Source organism: Ostrea edulis, chromosome 1 (genome assembly GCF_947568905.1).
Source record: "Ostrea edulis chromosome 1, xbOstEdul1.1, whole genome shotgun sequence".
Classification (NCBI taxonomy): Eukaryota; Metazoa; Mollusca; class Bivalvia; order Ostreida; family Ostreidae; genus Ostrea; species Ostrea edulis.
In genome coordinates, this window is record NC_079164.1 from 48,621,827 (window position 1) to 48,642,632 (window position 20,806).

The window sequence follows — 20,806 nt, forward strand, 5'->3', positions numbered from 1 at the left end:
CTGAATTTCTTATGCAGATTATTGAACACCAGTTTTACAAGTATTGAACGGGAAAGCGACCAACCTGTTATTGTATTTGCTCGCCTCTCTTCGTAGATTGATTTACTGAAGGCTAATCCGTCTAATTACGCTGGCTGCCCTGTCTTAATTTCCATCGAATTCAACCTCAAACTCGATTTCACTCAATTGAGTTCTATAAGTGGAAGGTAACGGACGCAAATAGCACTGGATTTATGGGATGCCTTTTCATTTTATATAAAACAAGTAAGTTTCTTCCCTATAGTCTGACGTTCTGAATATATTTAACATTATAGTAGGATATTTTTATTTTTAATGTCAGCTCTTTCGAAACAGGCAATACTTTAGCATAATGAAGATACTGTACAGGTCTGTAACTACTGCCACGTATAAGAAACAACACATTCAGTAAGGAGTGGAAATATCCAGGGGGGAAAATCAATACTTTACTTGATTTTGCATCATTGAGATGTCCTTTTTCTGTTTGAATTTGGATGTTGTTTCTATAATGTTGGTTTCTCTCTAAATGAAATGTATGAATACTACTATCAAGGTATTTTGTGGTCTCTCTCATTGTAATGAGAGTGTAAATTACATGGTGTTTGAAATTATAAACATGATTGACCATATAAGTGTTTACGCACGGTTAAATACAGACCTGTACACGTGCGTTTGAAAGTTTTAACAATATTTGTTGAATGATTCTACATGTAACAGGACAATTTCAAAGTGATTTTGCGATTTATGTATATGTACTAAATTGTTTTAATCTTATAGTACTTTATCAACATTCTTGCATAGAATATCGTAATATAAAACAGTAGAATAGCTGAAGATTGACAAAGGGAAGCACCCACTACACGTGTACATGTAGACTGCTCCCTGGGTATCAATACACGTGTACATGTAGATTGCTCCCTGGATATCAATACACGTGTACATGTAGATTGCTCCCTGGATATCAATACACGTGTACATGTAGATTGCTCCCTGGATATCAATACCTACACGTCTGTTATATCTGTATAGAGGTTCTTGAACGAATGCTTGTGAAATTTGAAATTTATGAAATGAGTTACCGGATTTTCGTGAATTTCATATGTCATATAAGCACGAGTGTAAGATTCTATTGATCACACAACTATCATTAAACGCACATTTTATTTTACTGTCTGTTTCACAACCTGATTGTCACAGATTGTTTTTTGTTTTTTTGTTTTTGCTTTCAATTCGATGTGACGTCGTCGCTAGGTCACGGTTTAAAGAAACTTGAAATTATTTTCACTTCATAAAATACACAAAATCCTCCTGGAACAACCTTGGTGACAAAACAAGGTCTTTTACCGTCATTGTTAACATTTTCAAAGGATGGCATGTTGTTTTGTTTTTATGGCGCATGAATGATTGACCTACCTACTTTGCATAATTATGAACCTCTGCTACGAGTTCATATCGTTTTTCCGAACCCTTGTTATGAACCTGGGAAAAGTACTTTTGTATGATAAATTGAAATATTAGACAATTGTTAATGAACCCCCATGTCGTCCTTCCTCGTCATGATATGACAAAGTTTCTTGGTTGATGTTCTATGAGTTGCGTACATCTGAGGCCGCCGAGCTATGGTGTGTACAGTATAATAACGTCACAATGCTCGACATTACCTGCGGAATCCGTATATATTAATGCCCGTATTTGGGTTTCTTACTTTAATGTTCATACAATGTTAATGTCATCGACCGATGAATACAAATTAAGCTTAAAGAGACACTACAGCTCATTTTCCACATTTTAATAAAGTGCTTTTAAAAACATGTATTAATAAAATGATAAAAATCATATCGATACTGACAATTTTGAACAATTGAATGCATCAATTTGCTCTAAACTGCGCTTTGAAGATCATCCGGAATTCAAAGGTTTCTTCATGCTGACTCGGACTTTTGAATGGTTATTTACATCACGTGGTTTTGAATGACAACGAAAGTGTGTAAGAAATTATTTAAATTCCCCTTCCAAGTGGTCCACACTCACCTTTCAAGTATAAAATTATTCCCTGCTCATTATATTAAGTAAATAATTATATAAATCATTATTTCAACAGAAACCCTCCCATGTTCCTATCGACCGATGTTTTTACAACTAGGTAACACGTGTCGTGTTCAGATAAAAATAACATTTACTTTTAAAGCAGTGTCTTCGCGGCTAGTCCCAGTGGCATATTTAGGGGGGCCAGGATCCCCCTCCCTTTTTACGCCACAAATTGTGAGTGAAACTCCAAATTTTGCACCCAGAATGGCCGATTACTTTGGCTGATATGGGACTTTCACATCCCCCTTCGGAAATCCTAGATCCGCCACTGAGTTACAATCGTTTCTCCTAGCTCTTTGTTTTCCAACGGTCATACTGATCCCAAGGTCAATTTTATTTCACGTATGAGTTTTATCTCATTTTATTTTTACCTCTTTTCTCACAGAATCTTTAAAAATTCTGGATCTATCCACTACACTTTCTCTCACTGGACGACATGCTGCACTGTTTACTGTCTATGCGCATGCGTCTGAAGACCGAAGGAGGAGACTCGATATTTTTTGTATAGGCCATCAAAAAGTATTAATTTTTATGTTAAAACAAGAATTTTTAACTTTAGATAAGTGTTATTTTCGCAAAGTTCATACATTCAACAATGCAACAAAAATTGAGAAAGCCCTGAGAAAATTGTCATTTAATGATTTTTGCGCAAAAGTGTCTCTTTAACAGCATTCGTTTTAAAATGGATACCGCTTAATAAGACAAGCTCCGACAGAGGTATTATATCTAAGGTTAGATTTCTGTGCAAGTTTTTGTCTGTGAATAAAATCACAACTTCAGCTTTTTCATTTGCATTTTCACAAAAGATGGGTTTGATGTTTGAAAAGGACTGATTAAATGATAGGATATATGTGTCGATGGAAACAGATGCAAAAAGAGATACTTGCGCCTCTTGTTGGGTTTTGCGGCCACTCAACGTTGTTGTCACCCTCTCGCCAGAGGGTGGGTTACGCAAGCTTCACTTACACCTCTCAATCGGAACACCTCGACCTTTACCCCGTTATGCTGTAAAGGGCGAGGGGATCCGATTGTTACACCTCTGTCAATGCTTGGAATCACATGGCAATATAATCACATGATATAAATAGTCATTCTCGTTTCCTTTCCCTTTAAACGTTCTGGCAACAGGTGATTCATCAGGCTCTTTTCATAGCCCTCCGGCACTTTGTTAAGTTAACTGTTTGTCTCTTATTTTACAAGTTTTATCATATTTTTAACTTATTTAGCCTCTACTCTGGTTTCAACCAATTTTGGTATATAATATCAATGTATGGTGGCTGATTTGTGACACTTTGCAATTTGTCGTCTTTTCGAGGCGAAAAGACGATAGATAAAACGATAATTAGCGACTTTTCGCCCTGAAATAACGAAAAGTTGAAAAGATGACAAAATGTATGCGAAAAGACGACAAATAAAACCCGCAAATTAGTGTGCGGGTGTGAGTAGCTGTCAGTTATGGTTTCTATACACCGAAACACGTATGCATGAAGTAATTATTAATCTTTAAGTTGATAACTTCTTGTTTTTCACATCCCAGTTGTACATAAACCAAAAAATGCATGCTATCTTAGAAAATCAGTTTCTTTATATCTGATCAAGGATGCAAAATGTTTGCATGAATATACTTCGTATTGACCCCTCTACCAAAACTGCTATTCATAACCCTGGGCTCAGGCCCAAGGGTTAAGTTGGTCATAATCAGATTGAAATGCATTATTTTCTAGGAAATCCTCTTTACTTCTGGGCATGAAGGAGTTAAAATGTTTTCGAGATTATATTGGATATTGAGACATCTACCAAAATTGCGATATTTAGGGTTCAGGTACCAGGGTGGGACTAGTTTGGTCATACACATCATGTATTGAAAATACCATAGAAAGTGTTCTCAACTGCTGGGCATCGCCAGACAAACATTTGCATGAATGAGCCCTCTTTGAAAACTAAATATTCATTTGCCCTTAAAGGACTCAAATAGAATGCGATACAATTACTCTCCTGTAAAAGAATTCTAAACAGGATGCTCTTACAAAAGTTCCCAAACAAACACCAATTGAATTCCTACTCCCCCTACCCCCAAAGAGAAAAAGAAACTTGCATTAAGTCACCTTTCTGGCAAATAACAAACTGCATATTGCTTTTAAACTTACATGTACACTCCTCTTGCAAAACCATGAAAATGAATTCCCCGAGATCTTTATTCTCATGTGAAATATCAATATTGATGGTTCAAAGTGGGGGGAACTCTATTAATGTCCACTTAATATAGTTTATTATAATCAATAACTAAAGAAAATGTGTATGTTGTATAAAAAGAAGTATATGCCAACATCAGAAAATAGTACATTAGCATTAAAAAGAATAAGAAAAATACATAAAAACTTGTTAAAATGACCAATTTTTTAATGTCAACGGTTTCAAAACAGTGCTTCTTTATAAAATTGTATAAATGAATGTGGTGAATAATAGGCATACAGTAGAGAAAATAGCATAGCATAGGAGTTATTGTCCTTGACAATTTCTTTTTATTATTATAGATAATTAATTAGTTATGGAAAGTGTAAAAAATTTTCTCAGAAAATACTGTCACATGCTTGAATACTCTGAATAGCACTTTAACACACACTATACATACAATTAAAGATGATGTAAGCGCATGTTCTTAATCTAACGTATTCCTGCCCATTGCATAAACATATTTCATAGCTAGTAAAATGCAATTGATAACACAGTAGTTTGAATTATAAAGCTAATTTTTTTGTGCAGATTGTTGAATACCATTTTTACAAGTATTGAGCGGAAAAGCCGCGGTTTTACATGTATTATTGTGTGTATTATCCGCCACTCATCTTATATTGATTCCCGTGGGGACCCGGGTTAAAATAGGTCCTCAGTACCCCTTGCTTGTCGTAAGAAGCGACTAAATGGGGCGGTCCTTCGGATGAGACCATAAAAACCGTAGTCCCGTGTCACAGCAGGTGTGGCACGATAAAGATCCCTCCCTCCTCAAAGGCCCTAAACGCCGAACATAGGCCTAAATTTTGCAGCCCTTCACCGGCATTGGTGACGTCTCCATATGAGTGAAATATTCTCGAGTGGGACGATAAGCAATATACAATCTTAAATTGATTTACTGTACATGTAGGCTAGTACATTTATTTCTGATCAAATCAGCCTTATATGTAGAAGGTGACATATGCCAATAGCATTGTATTTCTGGATTGATTTCCACTTTATATAAAACACGTCTTTTGTTTGGTGTGAACATTTGTATTTTATTAAATATACATAGTAAGACATGCCTACATGTATCTACAACTATCCGTAGAATGCATGGCTTTAGCAGACAATGAATTATACCGATTACGAGGTATTCTTCCCAAGTCAAGAAGTTTGTCATCTGCCACATTTCTCACAAACTCTTGATATGTTACGTTTCATAAAAAACAGTCGTTGATATCGCCATCTAGCGATAAACATAATTTTGAACTGAGCTGAATGTTAGTTTTTCGCCAGTCAGAGTTCATGTTTGTGGAGCAAGTATGCATTATCTAACATTTCATTTTAAAAAGATTATTCATTTTGTTGAAACTTTTAAAACACACGTACTCGGAAATTCTATCAACATTTTAAAGCACGTATGCAAGAATTAAGACAAGTTGACCGAAAACTAAGAGAGAGATCCATTGTAGAAGCAGGGTGAAAAATTCTGTAAACTTCGGTGTGATCTCGGTAGTTTCCGGAATAAAATGTGCGGTTGAAATCGCTATCAAAGTTCAAAATACAAATATCTTTGATTTAAATTATAGTTACACATAAGAAAACAACAAAGTTTTAACAATCACTAGAGTTAAATACACTCTTTAAAATAAAAATTAGCGATCCCGTGAGAGGGCGCCACGAAAGGGTTAGTCGCGCCCAATCAACTGTTTTCGTTGGTGTTCATGATACATTGTAAATTCATATCAACATATATGTTACGCAGTTGAAGGACCTTGCCCTCAAATTTTGTTTATTCAAACAAGACGAGGGCATTCCATCATTTACAGTAAACAACACTAGTAGAAAATGGATTATAAAGAGATGCGTTCAATATAGACCATTCCTTTGGGATCAACACATACTTACTTCTTTTTTTCAAAATGATTACTTTTCTGGAATGTTGCAGTATGTTAGAATTAGACAATCAAATGTTAATGAACTATACGCGTCATGATGCCTCTCATCGTCATGTGTCGATCAGGGTTCTCAGCTTATGGCTGCTCTACAGTTCTGTGAGTTGCGAACAGTTGGGTTCGTTTGCCTATGGTCCATACAATGTAACTTCTCACTATTGTACATCATCTTTCGATTCGTGTCCGTATTTTGATTTCTTACTTAATGTTCACACAATTTGTACGCTGGAAATTCAATTGACCGATGTTGAAAGTAATGACAATGAATGACAGCATTCGTTTTAAAATAGATTAACAGATTACCTGTGCCGTGGGGTTGTATGTCACGTGTTATTGGGCTGTTCAGCAAAATCTGCCGCAGTGATGCAATGATTTTTGTTGTTTCATCATGATCAGAGAAAATAATAAATATATACCTATAGGTAACGCTCACATCACTTAAAATCAGAACTGTGAGTATTCTCAGGAACATCAGAACATGAAGGGGAAAAATGTTTTGTACGTCCGCACATTATGATAATTTAAAATATGAGAGCTATTGACCTTGATGTAAGGGAAAGTAAATTATGTTTCTCTTCCCTCAAAAAAAAATAAATAATAATAATAAAAAATAAAAAAATAAAAACAACAACAAACAAACAAACACCGCAATTTTCATTGTTGTTAGCAGTTGTCTTCTCCTTTACCGAAATGTGAGGAGTCGTAAATTGTACATTGAGTATACACTTTAGAATTTGGAGGGTGAAGGAGAAACTTTAATGCTCGAAAACCTAACGGAAGTTACTACGATCTTCAAGAAATGGTCATAATACACGGTGTACCTCAATGAACCCACTGCACCAGCTCTATTTATGAGTTGGCATACTTTTTTTTTTTAAAGTAAATCGATTAGATATTATCCCACCTAAAGGTTTATTATTTTAAGAAAATGAAAATAAAATAACAGTTTAAATGGCTTTACTTAGAGTATTCACTAAACTTTTCCATACTTCAAGATCTCATACAACGATATTTTATGTACGGGTGGTACTAAACATTGTTCTGAAAAAAATAATTTGTATCAGTTTTATTCAAATAAGTATGTATGTGAAATATTTGCCAGCCCATAATCTTTGAGGAAAACTTTGATTCGTACCAATATTAATGCGACGTACTGTCAAAATCGAACTATATTTATCATCTATTTTGATAGAAGGACAAAGAACCATACAAAAGTAACTTTTGCTCCAAGGCATGCTGAAAGTCTTGAGATTTCTATTAACATTATGAAGGCATGATACACTATTTAAAGAGATGATCTATACCAAGTGTTATACGAGGGCTGCTAGATATGTAATGTGTATTGTACCACAGCGCGATAACGCTTTTCACGATTTCATGGATGGTGATAAATCTGAATAGCTCTATTCAATACCTTCCCAACGGTATAAACACAAGCCTTCAGCTCCACATAGTTTTAAACTTATAGTAATTTCAATAGAGCCAGTCGTTGACCATTGTTGTAAAAATGGTTGGGAAACGGGTTGAGAATATTGAAGAAATTAGAGCTTATATAAAAGTTCGCACAAAACTCGGTCATTCGGTAATGAAGATTTTTACGGACTTAGGGGAAATTTATGGTTCTGATAATGTATTTTATGAGACAGTTCGTAGGTGGAGAAAGAAATTTCTGACTGGCACAGAGTCCGTCAAAGATGCAGCAAAATCTGGCCGACCTGTGACTGTAACAGGCAAGGCAAATGTCTCAAAAGTCAGGGAAAGAATTGAAAGTGATGGCAGATACACGATTCGTGATATTGCCAAAGCTGTTGGCATATTGCTATCGCGGGAGCATTTCATTTTGAAGCGTATTTTGAAAGTACGACAAATTTCTGCCAGATGAATACTGCATATTTTGACAGATGACCAAAAACGGGTATGAGTACAAACCGCTAAGCAATTGCTCAAAATGTTTCCCAAATTCAATCAAAGACAATTTGCAAACATTGTTACTGGAGACGAAACATGGGTTCACTATTTCGAATCAGTAAGAAAAATTGGAAACAAAATATGCCCAACTAAACACGGTAGATGGCCTGTAGTTGCCAAAAGAACCATAAGCACAAAGAAGGTTCTCTACTCCATATTCTTCTCATGTGATGGTATAGCCGTACAAATTCCGGTGCCGAAGGGCAAAAAGTGTTACAGGTCGGTATTACCGAGATTTTATACTAAAAAAGCTCAAGAAATATTATCATAAACGACGCCCTGTGTCAGGATTTAGGCATGTTCCTCTACTTCATGATAATGCTCCATCACATGCATCTGAGCTTGTAAAGCAATTTTTGAAGCCGGAGAAGGTTACCGTCTGGTTACACCCACCATACTCTCCAGATCTATCCCCATGCGACTTTTTCCTTTTTCCAAAACTTAAAAAGTTCTTATCTGGTCGTCCTTACAAGACCCGACAAGCCCTTGGCTCAGCCATCAGTCGGTGTCTCAGAGGTCTACATAAATCAGCGTACCGTGACGCATTTAGAAATGGATTCAGAGATTGAAATTATGTATTTCAAACCGCGGAGAATACTTTGAAGGGATCGATGTAATGTTCATTTCACTATTTAAGTCGAATGCTTTTGAGATATCGTACAATACACATTAAATTACATATCGAACAGCCCTCGTTCCAGCATAGGTACAGGATACACAACGACACTCAAACCAAAAAAAAAAAAAAAAATGTCCAAAATTAGAGGTGCCCAATCCAGTGATAAACTTTCATCACAATTCACAGAGACTTCCAAGAAATCGCAGCATGTGCAAACTTCCTGAATACATTAAGCAACATGATCGTACAATGTTTTCATTTTGCCTGTAAATTTCAGAGTCAAATTTTAGTACATGTAAATCCCGTCAGTTTAAAATGACCAGATGCTCAGGAGGAGCAAGTATCCCCCTGTTGACCAGTCACACCCACCGTAAGCCTATTATCTTGAACAGGTAAACGGAGTTATCCCTACTCAAAATCAGTATTTACGTTAAAGAACGGTTTAATAATTACTGTGAAACACGCCACACGTCAGATAGGATTCGACCCAGTGGTAACTTGTATTTGAAAATTAGATTATTATTATAACGACCATAGAATTTGCGAAATGCTGACTTTAAATGAAACCCCTGTAACATCATCTTATTTGTCAGTAGCCTGTCTCGATTTAAAAATTGATCATACGCAGAACTAGCTTTCGCGTATCGAAGCAGTTGAGATATATAAACACCACATGCAGGTGATAATGGAATACTGCAATAAAAATATAGAATGTATCATATCCATAACGTCATATTTCTGTAACCAGGTAAGATATGACCTTGAAATTCTTAATGTTCAATAGGCAGTATTTTTTTTTATTTGGACCTAGCATATCATGACTGGTTACATACATGTACATGTACATATATTTTAAGTTCTGCTCGTGTGCTAGTGTATTGATATATAGAATAGATCATGTAGAAAAAATCAAGTTGATTTTCATTTGAATTTTCACAAAATTTGGTATTCATGTATGAAAAAAGCTGACTGCGGCCTCATAACTCTATTGTTTTTATTACAAGCAAACTCGTAAGTTATGATTTCTTTGGAATAAAACACGTATACATTAAACACACTACCGGATCCTGCCCATTATTCAAATATTTTTTTCCAAATATGAGTGGACGAGATACGTTATCTTGAATTGATATTTTGTTGTTGTTAGATACATTTATGATAGAGATTCACAACTTCCCGAAAAATGCACATTTAAATCGCACATTCCATTTTGATATATAATCAAAGATATCGAGTTCAAACCTCTTAATTCATATCAACATTTAGAATAATTATGATATTTTTGTAAGACATATGAATTGAAAGTTCAATGAAAAAGTAGTTTCAGAAGATCACAGATTGATGAGATTCCAGGAAATGTTGACGATTTGCTATTTTCCCATTAATACTATATGTATTTGTTGATTAGCATTTCAAAACTGGGCAAGTTCAATTCCAATTCACAATAGGAATAAAATAAACTTTAAAATTCAATATCATTTTATCAAACAAATCAAAAATCTGAAATTAAAAGTTCCTATGTGATTTTGTCACGCATTTACATTATAAAACAGTATAAACTAGTAATCTCTGTTTATGCCTCTGCTTTTGTTTTAGACTAGATCTGTGCCATATCACGTTCATGTATCTAAAAATAGATTTGTCATCTAATTTAGGAAAATTCACTGGTTCATCCCCCCCCCCCCCCAAGTAGAATTTACGATAGAAGCTGTAAGTGCATTTTTAATTGACCTCATCATTGGTTCATTCTCTACCAGTAGAATTTACGATAGAAGCTAAAGACATCAGTGCAGTTTACCTCATCATCAGTTGAAAGATCACATGTACTTTTCCGCCCAAGTTTGTCCGTTGTTTTCATGTCTTCCTAAGGTTCATGGAATACATTGTGCAAGCACGAAAACCCCCTAAGACTCATCCACCCGGTATGGGGTTTTTGTGTGTGTTTGGTTTTTGGTTTTTTTTTATAAACTATAGTTTTGTTGGTATTGAGAAGATTTAAGATACTATTTTCTGGTATTATAAACCGCTGCACCCGTACCGTGACCCTAAATGTTTGAGAGAAAATATTTTCAAATGTGCCATATAGGTATACATTGTTCCGCAAGCATGTTGTTTGTAATCAGTAAAATTCTTGAGAAGATTTTTTTTAATCTGTAATACATTTTTATATGAAACTCAACTCCGCAAATGTGGTCCCATTCTGACTCCTGAAGCCATAAAAGCTATCATATACGGTTAGTTTGATGATTTCCAGTGTCCCCCCCCCCCCCCGTGACCAAAAATAAATATTGGTAGAACACCAAAAGTAAAAGATTTGACATTTAACATACAAATACGTGCATAAAGAAGAACGAATCAATTATTTATTGATTTTATTGTGTATAAAGCATAGATAGATAACTGTAAAGTAATCTAAGAAGTCTCAAAACCATGGAGCTCCCAGCTTATTGTCCCCCTTTTCAACATATTCCTGGACCTGCCACTGATTTTTAATCGAAAGGTTTCTCAGAAGATTTTTAATATCTTCACTTAATTTCGACCTTCCACGTCTCCCTTGAAAAGGTCGTGGGGGTCTTTATTGGAACAAAATTGAATCCCCTTCACCCAGAGATGCTTTGTGGCAAGTTCGATTGGAATTCGCAAGATGGTTCTCCAAAATAAGGTTATCAGGAAAGCTCACATGAGCTGTAAATCGGTTTTGTTTATTTGTTTGTTGTTTAACCTCCCTAATCAATATATAGGGCTCACGGCGGGTGTGACCGGTCGACAGAGGATGCTTACTTCTCCTAGGCACCTGATCCCACCTCTGGTATATCTAGGGGTCCGTGTTTCCCCAACTCTCTATTTTGTATTGGTTATAGGAGCTATGAGATTGATCACTGTTCGTGATCTTCATTTTTCATACATACCAGCTATAGGTGAAGTGTCACAAATCTTCATTTGTGCATGACACTTAGGGCCATAGCAGCCAGACCTGTGACTATAAATCATTTACATTTTATACATTTAGACGACCCGTCTAGATACGGAGGTATAAAATGTGAATGGTTTATGATATAGGCTTTCTGTAAGTAAGTCCGTATTTAGCTATTTCGTGCCCGGGCCATATTTTTCACATTGGGAGGCCTAGGACTATCAAACTTGGCCTGTTGATGCTTCTGTGTGTCACAAACCAGCTATAACTCTCCGGTGGCCTCCTTTCGGAATGGCAATTCATACTTGAATTGTTTGTGGATCATATATTTCGCATTGTGGGGCCTATAACCATCAAACGTAATCAGTTGATGTATCTTGGGGGAAAGGTGTGTGGCAAACCAAACATAAGTCGCTTTGGCCTCCTTTTGGAATTTTATGTTTATACATATATAAATTGTTTCTGGATCATTAATTTGACACTCTGAATCCAAGGACTATCAAGCATGGTCAATTAATGCATTGGGGGGATGTGTCGTGAATGAAAAGTAATTCACTGTCGGGCCTCTTTCTTCAATACCATGGCTATACACTCTCAAATCGTGTGCGGATCATATCTTGCATCCGGTGAGGTGTAGGACTAATAAACTTCGTCAGTTGATGCATCTTGGGGGAAGGTGTGTCGCGACCAAAAAGGAGGTCACTGTGTCCTCGTTTTGAAATTGCAGTTGACAACGTCACGACTGGTGACTTCAAGCATGCAAACATAGATATACGTCCTGTACATGTACATACAGGCGCAGGATGACGTATCATGTAACTTATTTAGCAATGCACTTTAAATATTGTTATACTGTAGCTTTAAAGCTTGCCAGTCCTTCTCTTTATTGAATAAAATATTCATCAATCTCTCATACTATTTACTCTCTCTGCAGCTTCCATAAGATATACTGGAGCTCCTATCACCTGCTATTTGTTATTAGTACCTGTTTACACCAACAATAGCGTATATCTGCATATGGGTAATGGGCATCAGGAAATTGAATATCGAACACGGCAAGAAAATGTCAAGTCTGTTTATTTGTGACAGATGTCAAAATTACTGCCAATTAGTTTCCCAGAATTTAATTGGAATGGTATTATTCAGCAATACTTGATTTAGCCCTCGAGTATGCAAACATATCACAACTAAATGTTTACATTTGTATGGTTTAATTTCAGACTGACGACGGCGAGATCATACCTGCATTATGTCCGGTTCACAGGTATTTTTTGTTACTTTTATTAAAATTGCGATAGCTAGATAAACTATATGTACTGAATTTGAAATATTAAATGCAATGTATTTATAATTAAAAGGCCATTAATTTTTTTCTTTTGCACTTGTAAGAGTGAAGACGTTAGCATCTTGCAAAGATATTCAGAAGGGCAGATACGAGGTAACATTCAACGAATCTAATATGTAATGAAGTAATATGTGATGAGTTAAGTACATGTATATCTAACGACGTACTATTCAACGGTTCATGTATCTGACGAGGTATCATTTGAAGAATCTGATATCTAATGGGGTAATATTTAACTAGTCAAATATTTCATGAAATAATGTTCAACGAGTGAGATATTTAATGAGTTACTCTGTTTACCTGATAAATATCTAGATATAGGGTTCCCAGCAGTTGTGACCGGTCAACAGGGAATGCGTACTCCTCCTTGACACCCGATCCTTTCTCTAGTATATCCAAGGACACGTATTTGCCAAACTCTTGATATTGTATTCTTCAAAAGGATTTATTTCTCTAGTATATCCAAGGACACGTATTTGCCAAACTCTTGATATTGTATTCTTCAAAAGGATTTAAGAGATTGGTCGCTTTAATTCTTTACTTTTTCATTTAACCATCTAGCATGTCAAATACTGTGTTCCAGAAGATGATTGTCGATCTATATATCTTCTACCATGAATATTAACAATGACGATTCAATATTGGCTGACACGTTCCGTAGGATAAAAAGGTATCGCTCTGAAGAGTCTGTTAGGGGCACAGATTCAGAACGGTTTCTTCACCTCGGATTAACTATCGAGATATCAAAGATTTATATGTACATGTACAGTCGTTAAATAACCAGTTTTGGTACCAAAATCAGAAGTCATAAACACAAATCAAAGACTGTAATGCATCATTAAGGATCTTTCTTTTTCCCCCGGACAACAGGTCTTTTATCTCTAAATTTTCTGTCAAAAAACTCTAAAATATGTTTTCATTTATTAGTACATAGACCTGTGAATCTTCTAACGTTGTCTACGCAATTCTGGACTACTTTACGTCGTGGAAACTAAAGGATAACTAAATAAAAGATTATTAGGGCATGCACTTTACATTTCAAATACATCATAAACTTTTTGATTAAAAAATATTTTTACAGTGACTAGATATGGACCATCTTAAACATAATCCATTTACATGTTTTTATTCTTCTTTCAACTCTAATCCAGAGAAACATGTCAATACTGGTGATGTCAATAATGTTGAAAATGACGACCTAAAATCACTTATTTTAAAAGGTCCTAAATTCAGAGCCTCGAACTCTCAATTGGCGACAGAAAATCTCTATTATGATTTCCGTTGAAGATTATGCCAGCCGATGGGCTATTATGATCTACATGAAAAGTCATATATCTTGCTCAGGTAAACAGAGTATTCGGTAGTTAAAATCAGTATGTAAAGAACTGCCTAACTATTCGTATGAAACACGCCTGACAGAATTCGACCCAGTGATACATGTAGCTTGTATTTGCAAATTGGATAATTATAACGACCATAGAATTAGCGAAATGCTAACTTTTAAGGAGACTGTTGAAATCCCAGTAAGATCATCTTAATTTGTCAGTAGCCTGCCTCAATTTAAGAATTGATCATACACATAACATACCCTTGCGTATCAAAGCAGTTGGGAGACATTAACGCGATATGCAGGTGATAATAGAATATTGCTACACAGATATGGGAAGTTGACGATGGGGAAACTAGTTAAAAATGTGTTGTTATTTGGGGAGTATCGATACATACAAAAGTATCACGATATATCGATATTTTGACTTTTGTAACATGATATGTGTCAGTATATATCACTTTACATTTTCTCCTCTCCTTCCGGTTACGGAATAAAGATTCAAGGTGTGAAGACATTTAAGGAGGGAGATGTATCAGAGTAAGCCGGTTTTGATTGCCGGTGGCCAGATAGCTCAGTTGGTAGAGGACCTGACTGAAGATTCAGGGGGTCCGGGTTCCAATCCCGGTCTGGCCCGTTTCGTTTTCCCCTTTCCAGTTACACATAATTTCATGCGTAACGTTATAAAAGAGAGAACATTCGCAAATGTGAATATAAAATTAATGTATGAGCATCATTAATGTACAATCAAAGTTTTCCTTACCCCTGGTATAAGTACATGTACGCTTTTATTTACATCACGTGTGGCTTAACGGGATTAAATTTTAGTCATAAGCTCTAAGATTGTTTCATGACAATCGAAATGGTAATACAAATTAAATATCTGAAATGGTCGAGAGTTACACATTGATCCACAAGACGGGGGTCATGATCGCTCACATACAAATCATTAGCACCTACTTTTCACAACGGTGCGAATGTTCCCCGTAAATAAATTATTCATTTGGAACAGTTTGCGGACACAACATGGCGACACCTGGTTCAAAGATACATGAAGGTTTGTTTACCATTCATAGATCATAACATGTTCATAAGATTCAATTTTGCATGGATATTTGCCTGGTAATAGTTTGGAATGTTCAGCTCTAAACACTGTAGTTGTTCACACACCTGCATTCCGTAAAGTTCTGCTGAACAAGATTCACTAATGAATTAAAGCAATTTAGATGATGACTTTTAAGAGCTTGTCTACGAGAAAACCATGCAAATATATAAAAAATGAAAGAAATGGTGGTTATCAATGTAATTTCTAATTAATTATATCATTTGAGTATATGGTTGGAATATTTATAATTTGAGGTAATTTATTGATAGGTCGTTTCTTTTCTTAGTAACAATGCATTCTGTATTTACACGTGGATTAGTCTTTGAACTCAAGAAAAACCTTAGATATTAGGGTTTTATTTTTTCCAAATGCAAATCAATTTTGAAGACATATGAAAAGAATTGATTTTAAAAGATATTTCCATGTAAACCACTTATGGAAAAATCATGTTTCACAGCATAAATGTCCAAATAGAGATTACACGGAGCCTGTATTTTGGCATTGTGTCAAACATTTTAATATTGTGTTATATTGTGAATCTTAAAATATGTGTTGATGCAAATGTAACGCTTAAATTACTTTAAAATTGTGTAATACTTGAAAAAGTTCTGTAAAATATATATAAAAAGTATTTTGAACTTTTAGCCATTCATTTGCAATTAAAATTTAAAGACTGGCAAAAATATTTTTTTTAAAAGTATTTCAAATTATCCTTTAACGGATTATTAGTTTAAAATTTGTGATATTACATTATGTAGATACATACATTGTTTAGAATTTATTAAGCTTATTTATAGAGTTAACCTTTTCTATTAAATAAATCCCAATAATTTACTATTTTATATGGGAAAAGGGGATCTTTTAATGAAATAGACATGTTGATGGAGTTACCTCCCCTTTGATGCACTCTTCATACGTAGAATATACAAAATGATAGGAAAATTATGGAATGTTATGATTCCAACTTGAAATGGGATTTGAGAATTTGTACATCATTTTTATGTACTATCAGTGAAAGACATATAACAGTGTCTATGAATGTAATTCAGTAATTTCTAAATAATTGTATGGTTTAAAAAGTACCCGAGTACTAAGTTCTGTTATACTGCAAACTAATGGACAGGCATTTTGTCATTGATGAACACTGAAAGCGTTCTTACCATGCATTTGTGATATATCGTAAATATAGTTCTTCTATATAAGATGAAAGTAATTTTGAATAAATCAAAGCGTTACTTTTTGACTACTAGGTGATTCTAAAGTGATCATTTTCTGCAATTTACTAAAATCTGGAGTCATGCCAAAGTAACCTTTGTGCACTTAAACGGAAGTAAAATGCTGGAGTCCCACTAGACAATATGAATGTGTATATCCAGTTGTTTTACAAAAAGTACCAATTTATAAAAATCCTTTTTCAAAAACCTGTCCGATTTTTTAAATAGAAAGGGTAAAATATACATAATTTTACCCTTTTGTCAGAACTAAAGTGCTATTTTTAGTAACATGACTGCAAATTCCTATCCAATGACTACACCTCCAAAAAATATGCCAAAGTATTTAATATTGATGTACTTTATAACACTCAAAATATGTTGTTGACCCGTCAACCTTGCTGCCATCACATTTTGTATGGTTTTCTCGTAGACAAGCTCTTAAATACATGACTTTGATATCTAAGAACAATCTTTCATGTATATAAAATAACAAAATATGCAAATAATCATAATCAAAGTAGAGTTAAAACTATGATATTTAGTTAATTCAAACAAACAACAACAACAAAACCCAATCTATAATACTATATCATAGGATAGTGTTTTTGGTCCCAACAAATCTTTGAAACCACGAAATACAAATATCATATATGTTTGATTTCGTGTTACACGTACAATATTTGCATATGATATGCATGAATATATATTAAAAATGTGGGTCTATGCTTCGCGCTTTGAGCAGGGAGGGAGGGATCTACGGGACCTCGTTTTTTTTCTCTCATCCGAATTTAATCAGGTGTACTGAGGAACTATTATTTTGCTTGACATCCTTATCCATTCTAGACCCCACGGGAACTTTTGGAAATTAAAAAAAAAATACATTTCTTTTTTTCTCTGTCAAAAGGTCAACTTTAATGTTGGTTTTTCCAACTTTAAGTTGGCTTTTCCAACTTTAATCTTGGCTTTTACAGCTTGAAATTAAAAATTCTAAATACACATTTTCTGGAAGAAAATTGAATGAATCAGCCGAAACATGGTAAAATACCAGGAGAGGTCCTGACCACATACTCCACGTTGGATCCTCCCAAGATGATTTTAGATACTCCCATGATGATTTGATGGATTTAGCTGCCCCGTGAACATTGACCCTCTCGGAATGCCACTAACCTAGGTCTGAACTGCACTCTTTGTACAATGATAGTGAATATGTTCCTCAGACTTCCATCTTACCTACATCCATGCTAGACAAACATTGCTGAATTTAACACTAATAGCGAGGCTTCATGGAAACATTTCAATTGAAAATGTTAGAGATTTTGGCTTGAAACCTGTTACTAGCTTAGCTTTGATGACATTCCGGGAGTGGAAAGCGCTTTACCTCTCAGGGGCTCCATTATCAGTTCCCAAAGACCTATCTGTTAACTCCCCCCGCCCTTTTAAAAGTTTCTTAGATCCGTTCATGTATAGGACTAATGGGTTTGATGACTCAAAGTTTATATTACTAAAAGTCTTAATGTTCAAGCAACTGATGTAAGCAATATGTGTAAAGTAATTTTAATGGGTCTTTATCTGTAAATTTCTCACCAACAATTAAATTAAAAGAAAGCTGTTCTATATTATTTATATATTTCAGTAATAACTCCAGTATTTATTTCAAACACTTGAATATGTAATTTTGGTGATTAAATAATTATTGTCTTGCAAGACAATAATTTTTCCTTGTATATTTCTTTACACTAAAAGTGGTTATCTAACGTAGTTTTATTACATGTAGGTCTCTATTGTTTTTTGTACAAATAAATGTTTTCATTAGTCATTAATATATATCCCTATGCTATCGAAATAGTTTGAGAAAAAATGGTTGCCATCACTTTCACAGCTAATGCCCCTTTAATCCGTACGCATTTGATATTGATCTACAAATTACCCGCGCTGACGACTGGCGCGGATGAAATCCAGTATTAAATACACTTGACACAAAGAATATGGATACATAGGTTGATATACATGTATATGTTTGGCTTAGTTTGGTTGTTATAAGTACAAATATGAAAATCTTTAAAAGAATAAGGAAACTTGTAAATTTTCACTCAATTGATGTTCAAATGTTGAAACACATTTCCTCTCCGTATATAACTCTAAGTAAAATTTCCCAACTGTTTTGCACTTAGGGTAACTTCATACTTGCATTTTCATCTAATAAAAGTATAGAAAGTGTATCTATTTCAATTTATTAGTTAAAACTAATAAATTATCAAACAGAATATAAGCTTAAGGTCATCACACTTTTTAAGATGCGATACATACATAAACAGAATCATATGTCAACGTCAGAAAATTGCAATATTCATTCAAGAGCATAGTCAAATTTCACAAAAACTGGTTATGACGATAAAATAGTATTCATAATAGTTTCATGAAACTATTTCTTTACAAAAATACAAAAAATGTCTGTGAAAAATAAAGGAAAGCTATCGCATAGTGGACTTAAGGTAATATTCTACATCGTCATAATGGCTGACTTCCTTTAAAAACATGGATGAAAAAAATCGATATCAGCAATATTTGACTTTTCCTTTTCCATTTAAATACTTAGCCGAGTAGATCAGTAGGTTAGAATACCGACTGCTGAACGGTAGGTCGCAGGTTCGAGTCCAGCAGGGGTTTTAAATTTTTTCAGATTACCTTCTACTAAAACTGTATTTTTTGACAAAATAAAGTAAATTTGAAAATATTCAACTTCAAAATATTGTTGTACATATCCTCCACTTTTCATCTACATCAAATTTCTCTGGTGTAGCATACATCCTTAATAAAGAATTCAATGAAAACAGAATTATTGCCCTTGGATTCAATCAATGATTTTTCATAAGTAACTTAAACTTTTGAAATATTGCATATTGAACTAGATATTTTACAAAAACTATTAGAAAAGACGCCAACAAAATTTATGTTCCTAGCATGCATAAATCTGAATAAATCATTGATTTTGCAAAATTATATGACGTCACAAAAGGATGGAACTACTGTAATTGAGAAATCATGGGAATCAATTACATGCCAAACGGTACATTGGTATATTCATTATAAGTTTAAAAACATAAATTTAGACTTCATTTTCATCATTTTTGAAAAAAATGTCATCTAAAAATATTTTTAAAAATCTCTATTAGATGGTGCTGATTTAGTATACAAATTAATAATGACCCCATTTAATGAGAATGTGTTTGGGATAGTGCCTGATAAAAATTACGAGTTCCTACAGATCAGAATGAAGAACTAATACTTTATCAGGATTCATTGGAAATATTGCATTTCCGACCATGGTCACCCCATGCGTCACATTTAACTTACGTAATACTTACGTTGGGAAGAGTCTAAATAAGGGTTGTCAACGAGTACTTTTCCGGAAGAAAGATGTTCTACACACTGAATCCGTCTTTTTTGCAGTTGAAAATGTCAGAGATCGATTCAGAATAGCCTCTTTTGCATTGAGCGCAGTTTGAACTAGCCAATTAGTGTCTTTATCATAATTTCAATAAGCATCATTCTGAGTTCAAAAAATTCATTGAGTCCAGGCGTTTGTGGGGAGTCGGAGTTCGGATTCATCTAGACTAAAATTATCACAGTTGTCTCCCCTTTCAGTGTGAAAAATAATGTACTTTTGAACAATTTCAGAGAGATATATTTTCTTAAAGAAATTCAACAGAAGTCTTGATTATAAATTTCACAAAGAATTTCTGTAGAACACTTCCTCATGCACACGTGTCTCAGTTTTGACAGATCCGCCTACTTGAGTATGAATTCACCAATGAGATAAACTAAAGAAAAATGTGAAATTCAGAGCTCTATGACATTCATTTGCAATGCTAAAATGAGTGAGAAGTCAAAGAAACACAATCCAAAGATCTGAACATGCAGACACCAATCTCCAATGTCGGAGACAAACAAGCGTCGACGACTGCAACCACGTGTGGAGATGCTTTTACTAAAGATTATACATCTAGTAAAACTCTTAATTTTCAATTATAAATCT

The 20,806-nt window shown here is 34.6% G+C and overlaps 1 protein-coding gene across 3 annotated transcripts in view; it reads left to right on the top strand.

Moving 5' to 3' along the window:
- LOC125651881 (calmodulin-beta-like) overlaps window positions 1–20,806 on the top strand; it is a 44,506-nt gene that overhangs the window by 14,830 nt on the left and 8,870 nt on the right. Inside the window, exons 2-4 of one of the 3 annotated variants that reach the window (XM_056152905.1) lie at window positions 97–264; window positions 13,000–13,043; window positions 13,169–13,217. In XM_056152905.1, the coding sequence (XP_056008880.1) occupies window positions 13,029–13,043; window positions 13,169–13,217 (64 nt within the window). In that variant the 5' untranslated portion in view covers window positions 97–264; window positions 13,000–13,028. Of the gene's footprint in view, window positions 265–12,999; window positions 13,044–13,168; window positions 13,218–20,806 lie in introns of all 3 variants that reach the window. The other 2 variants (XM_048880723.2, XM_048880731.2) reach the window with 2 other exon arrangements.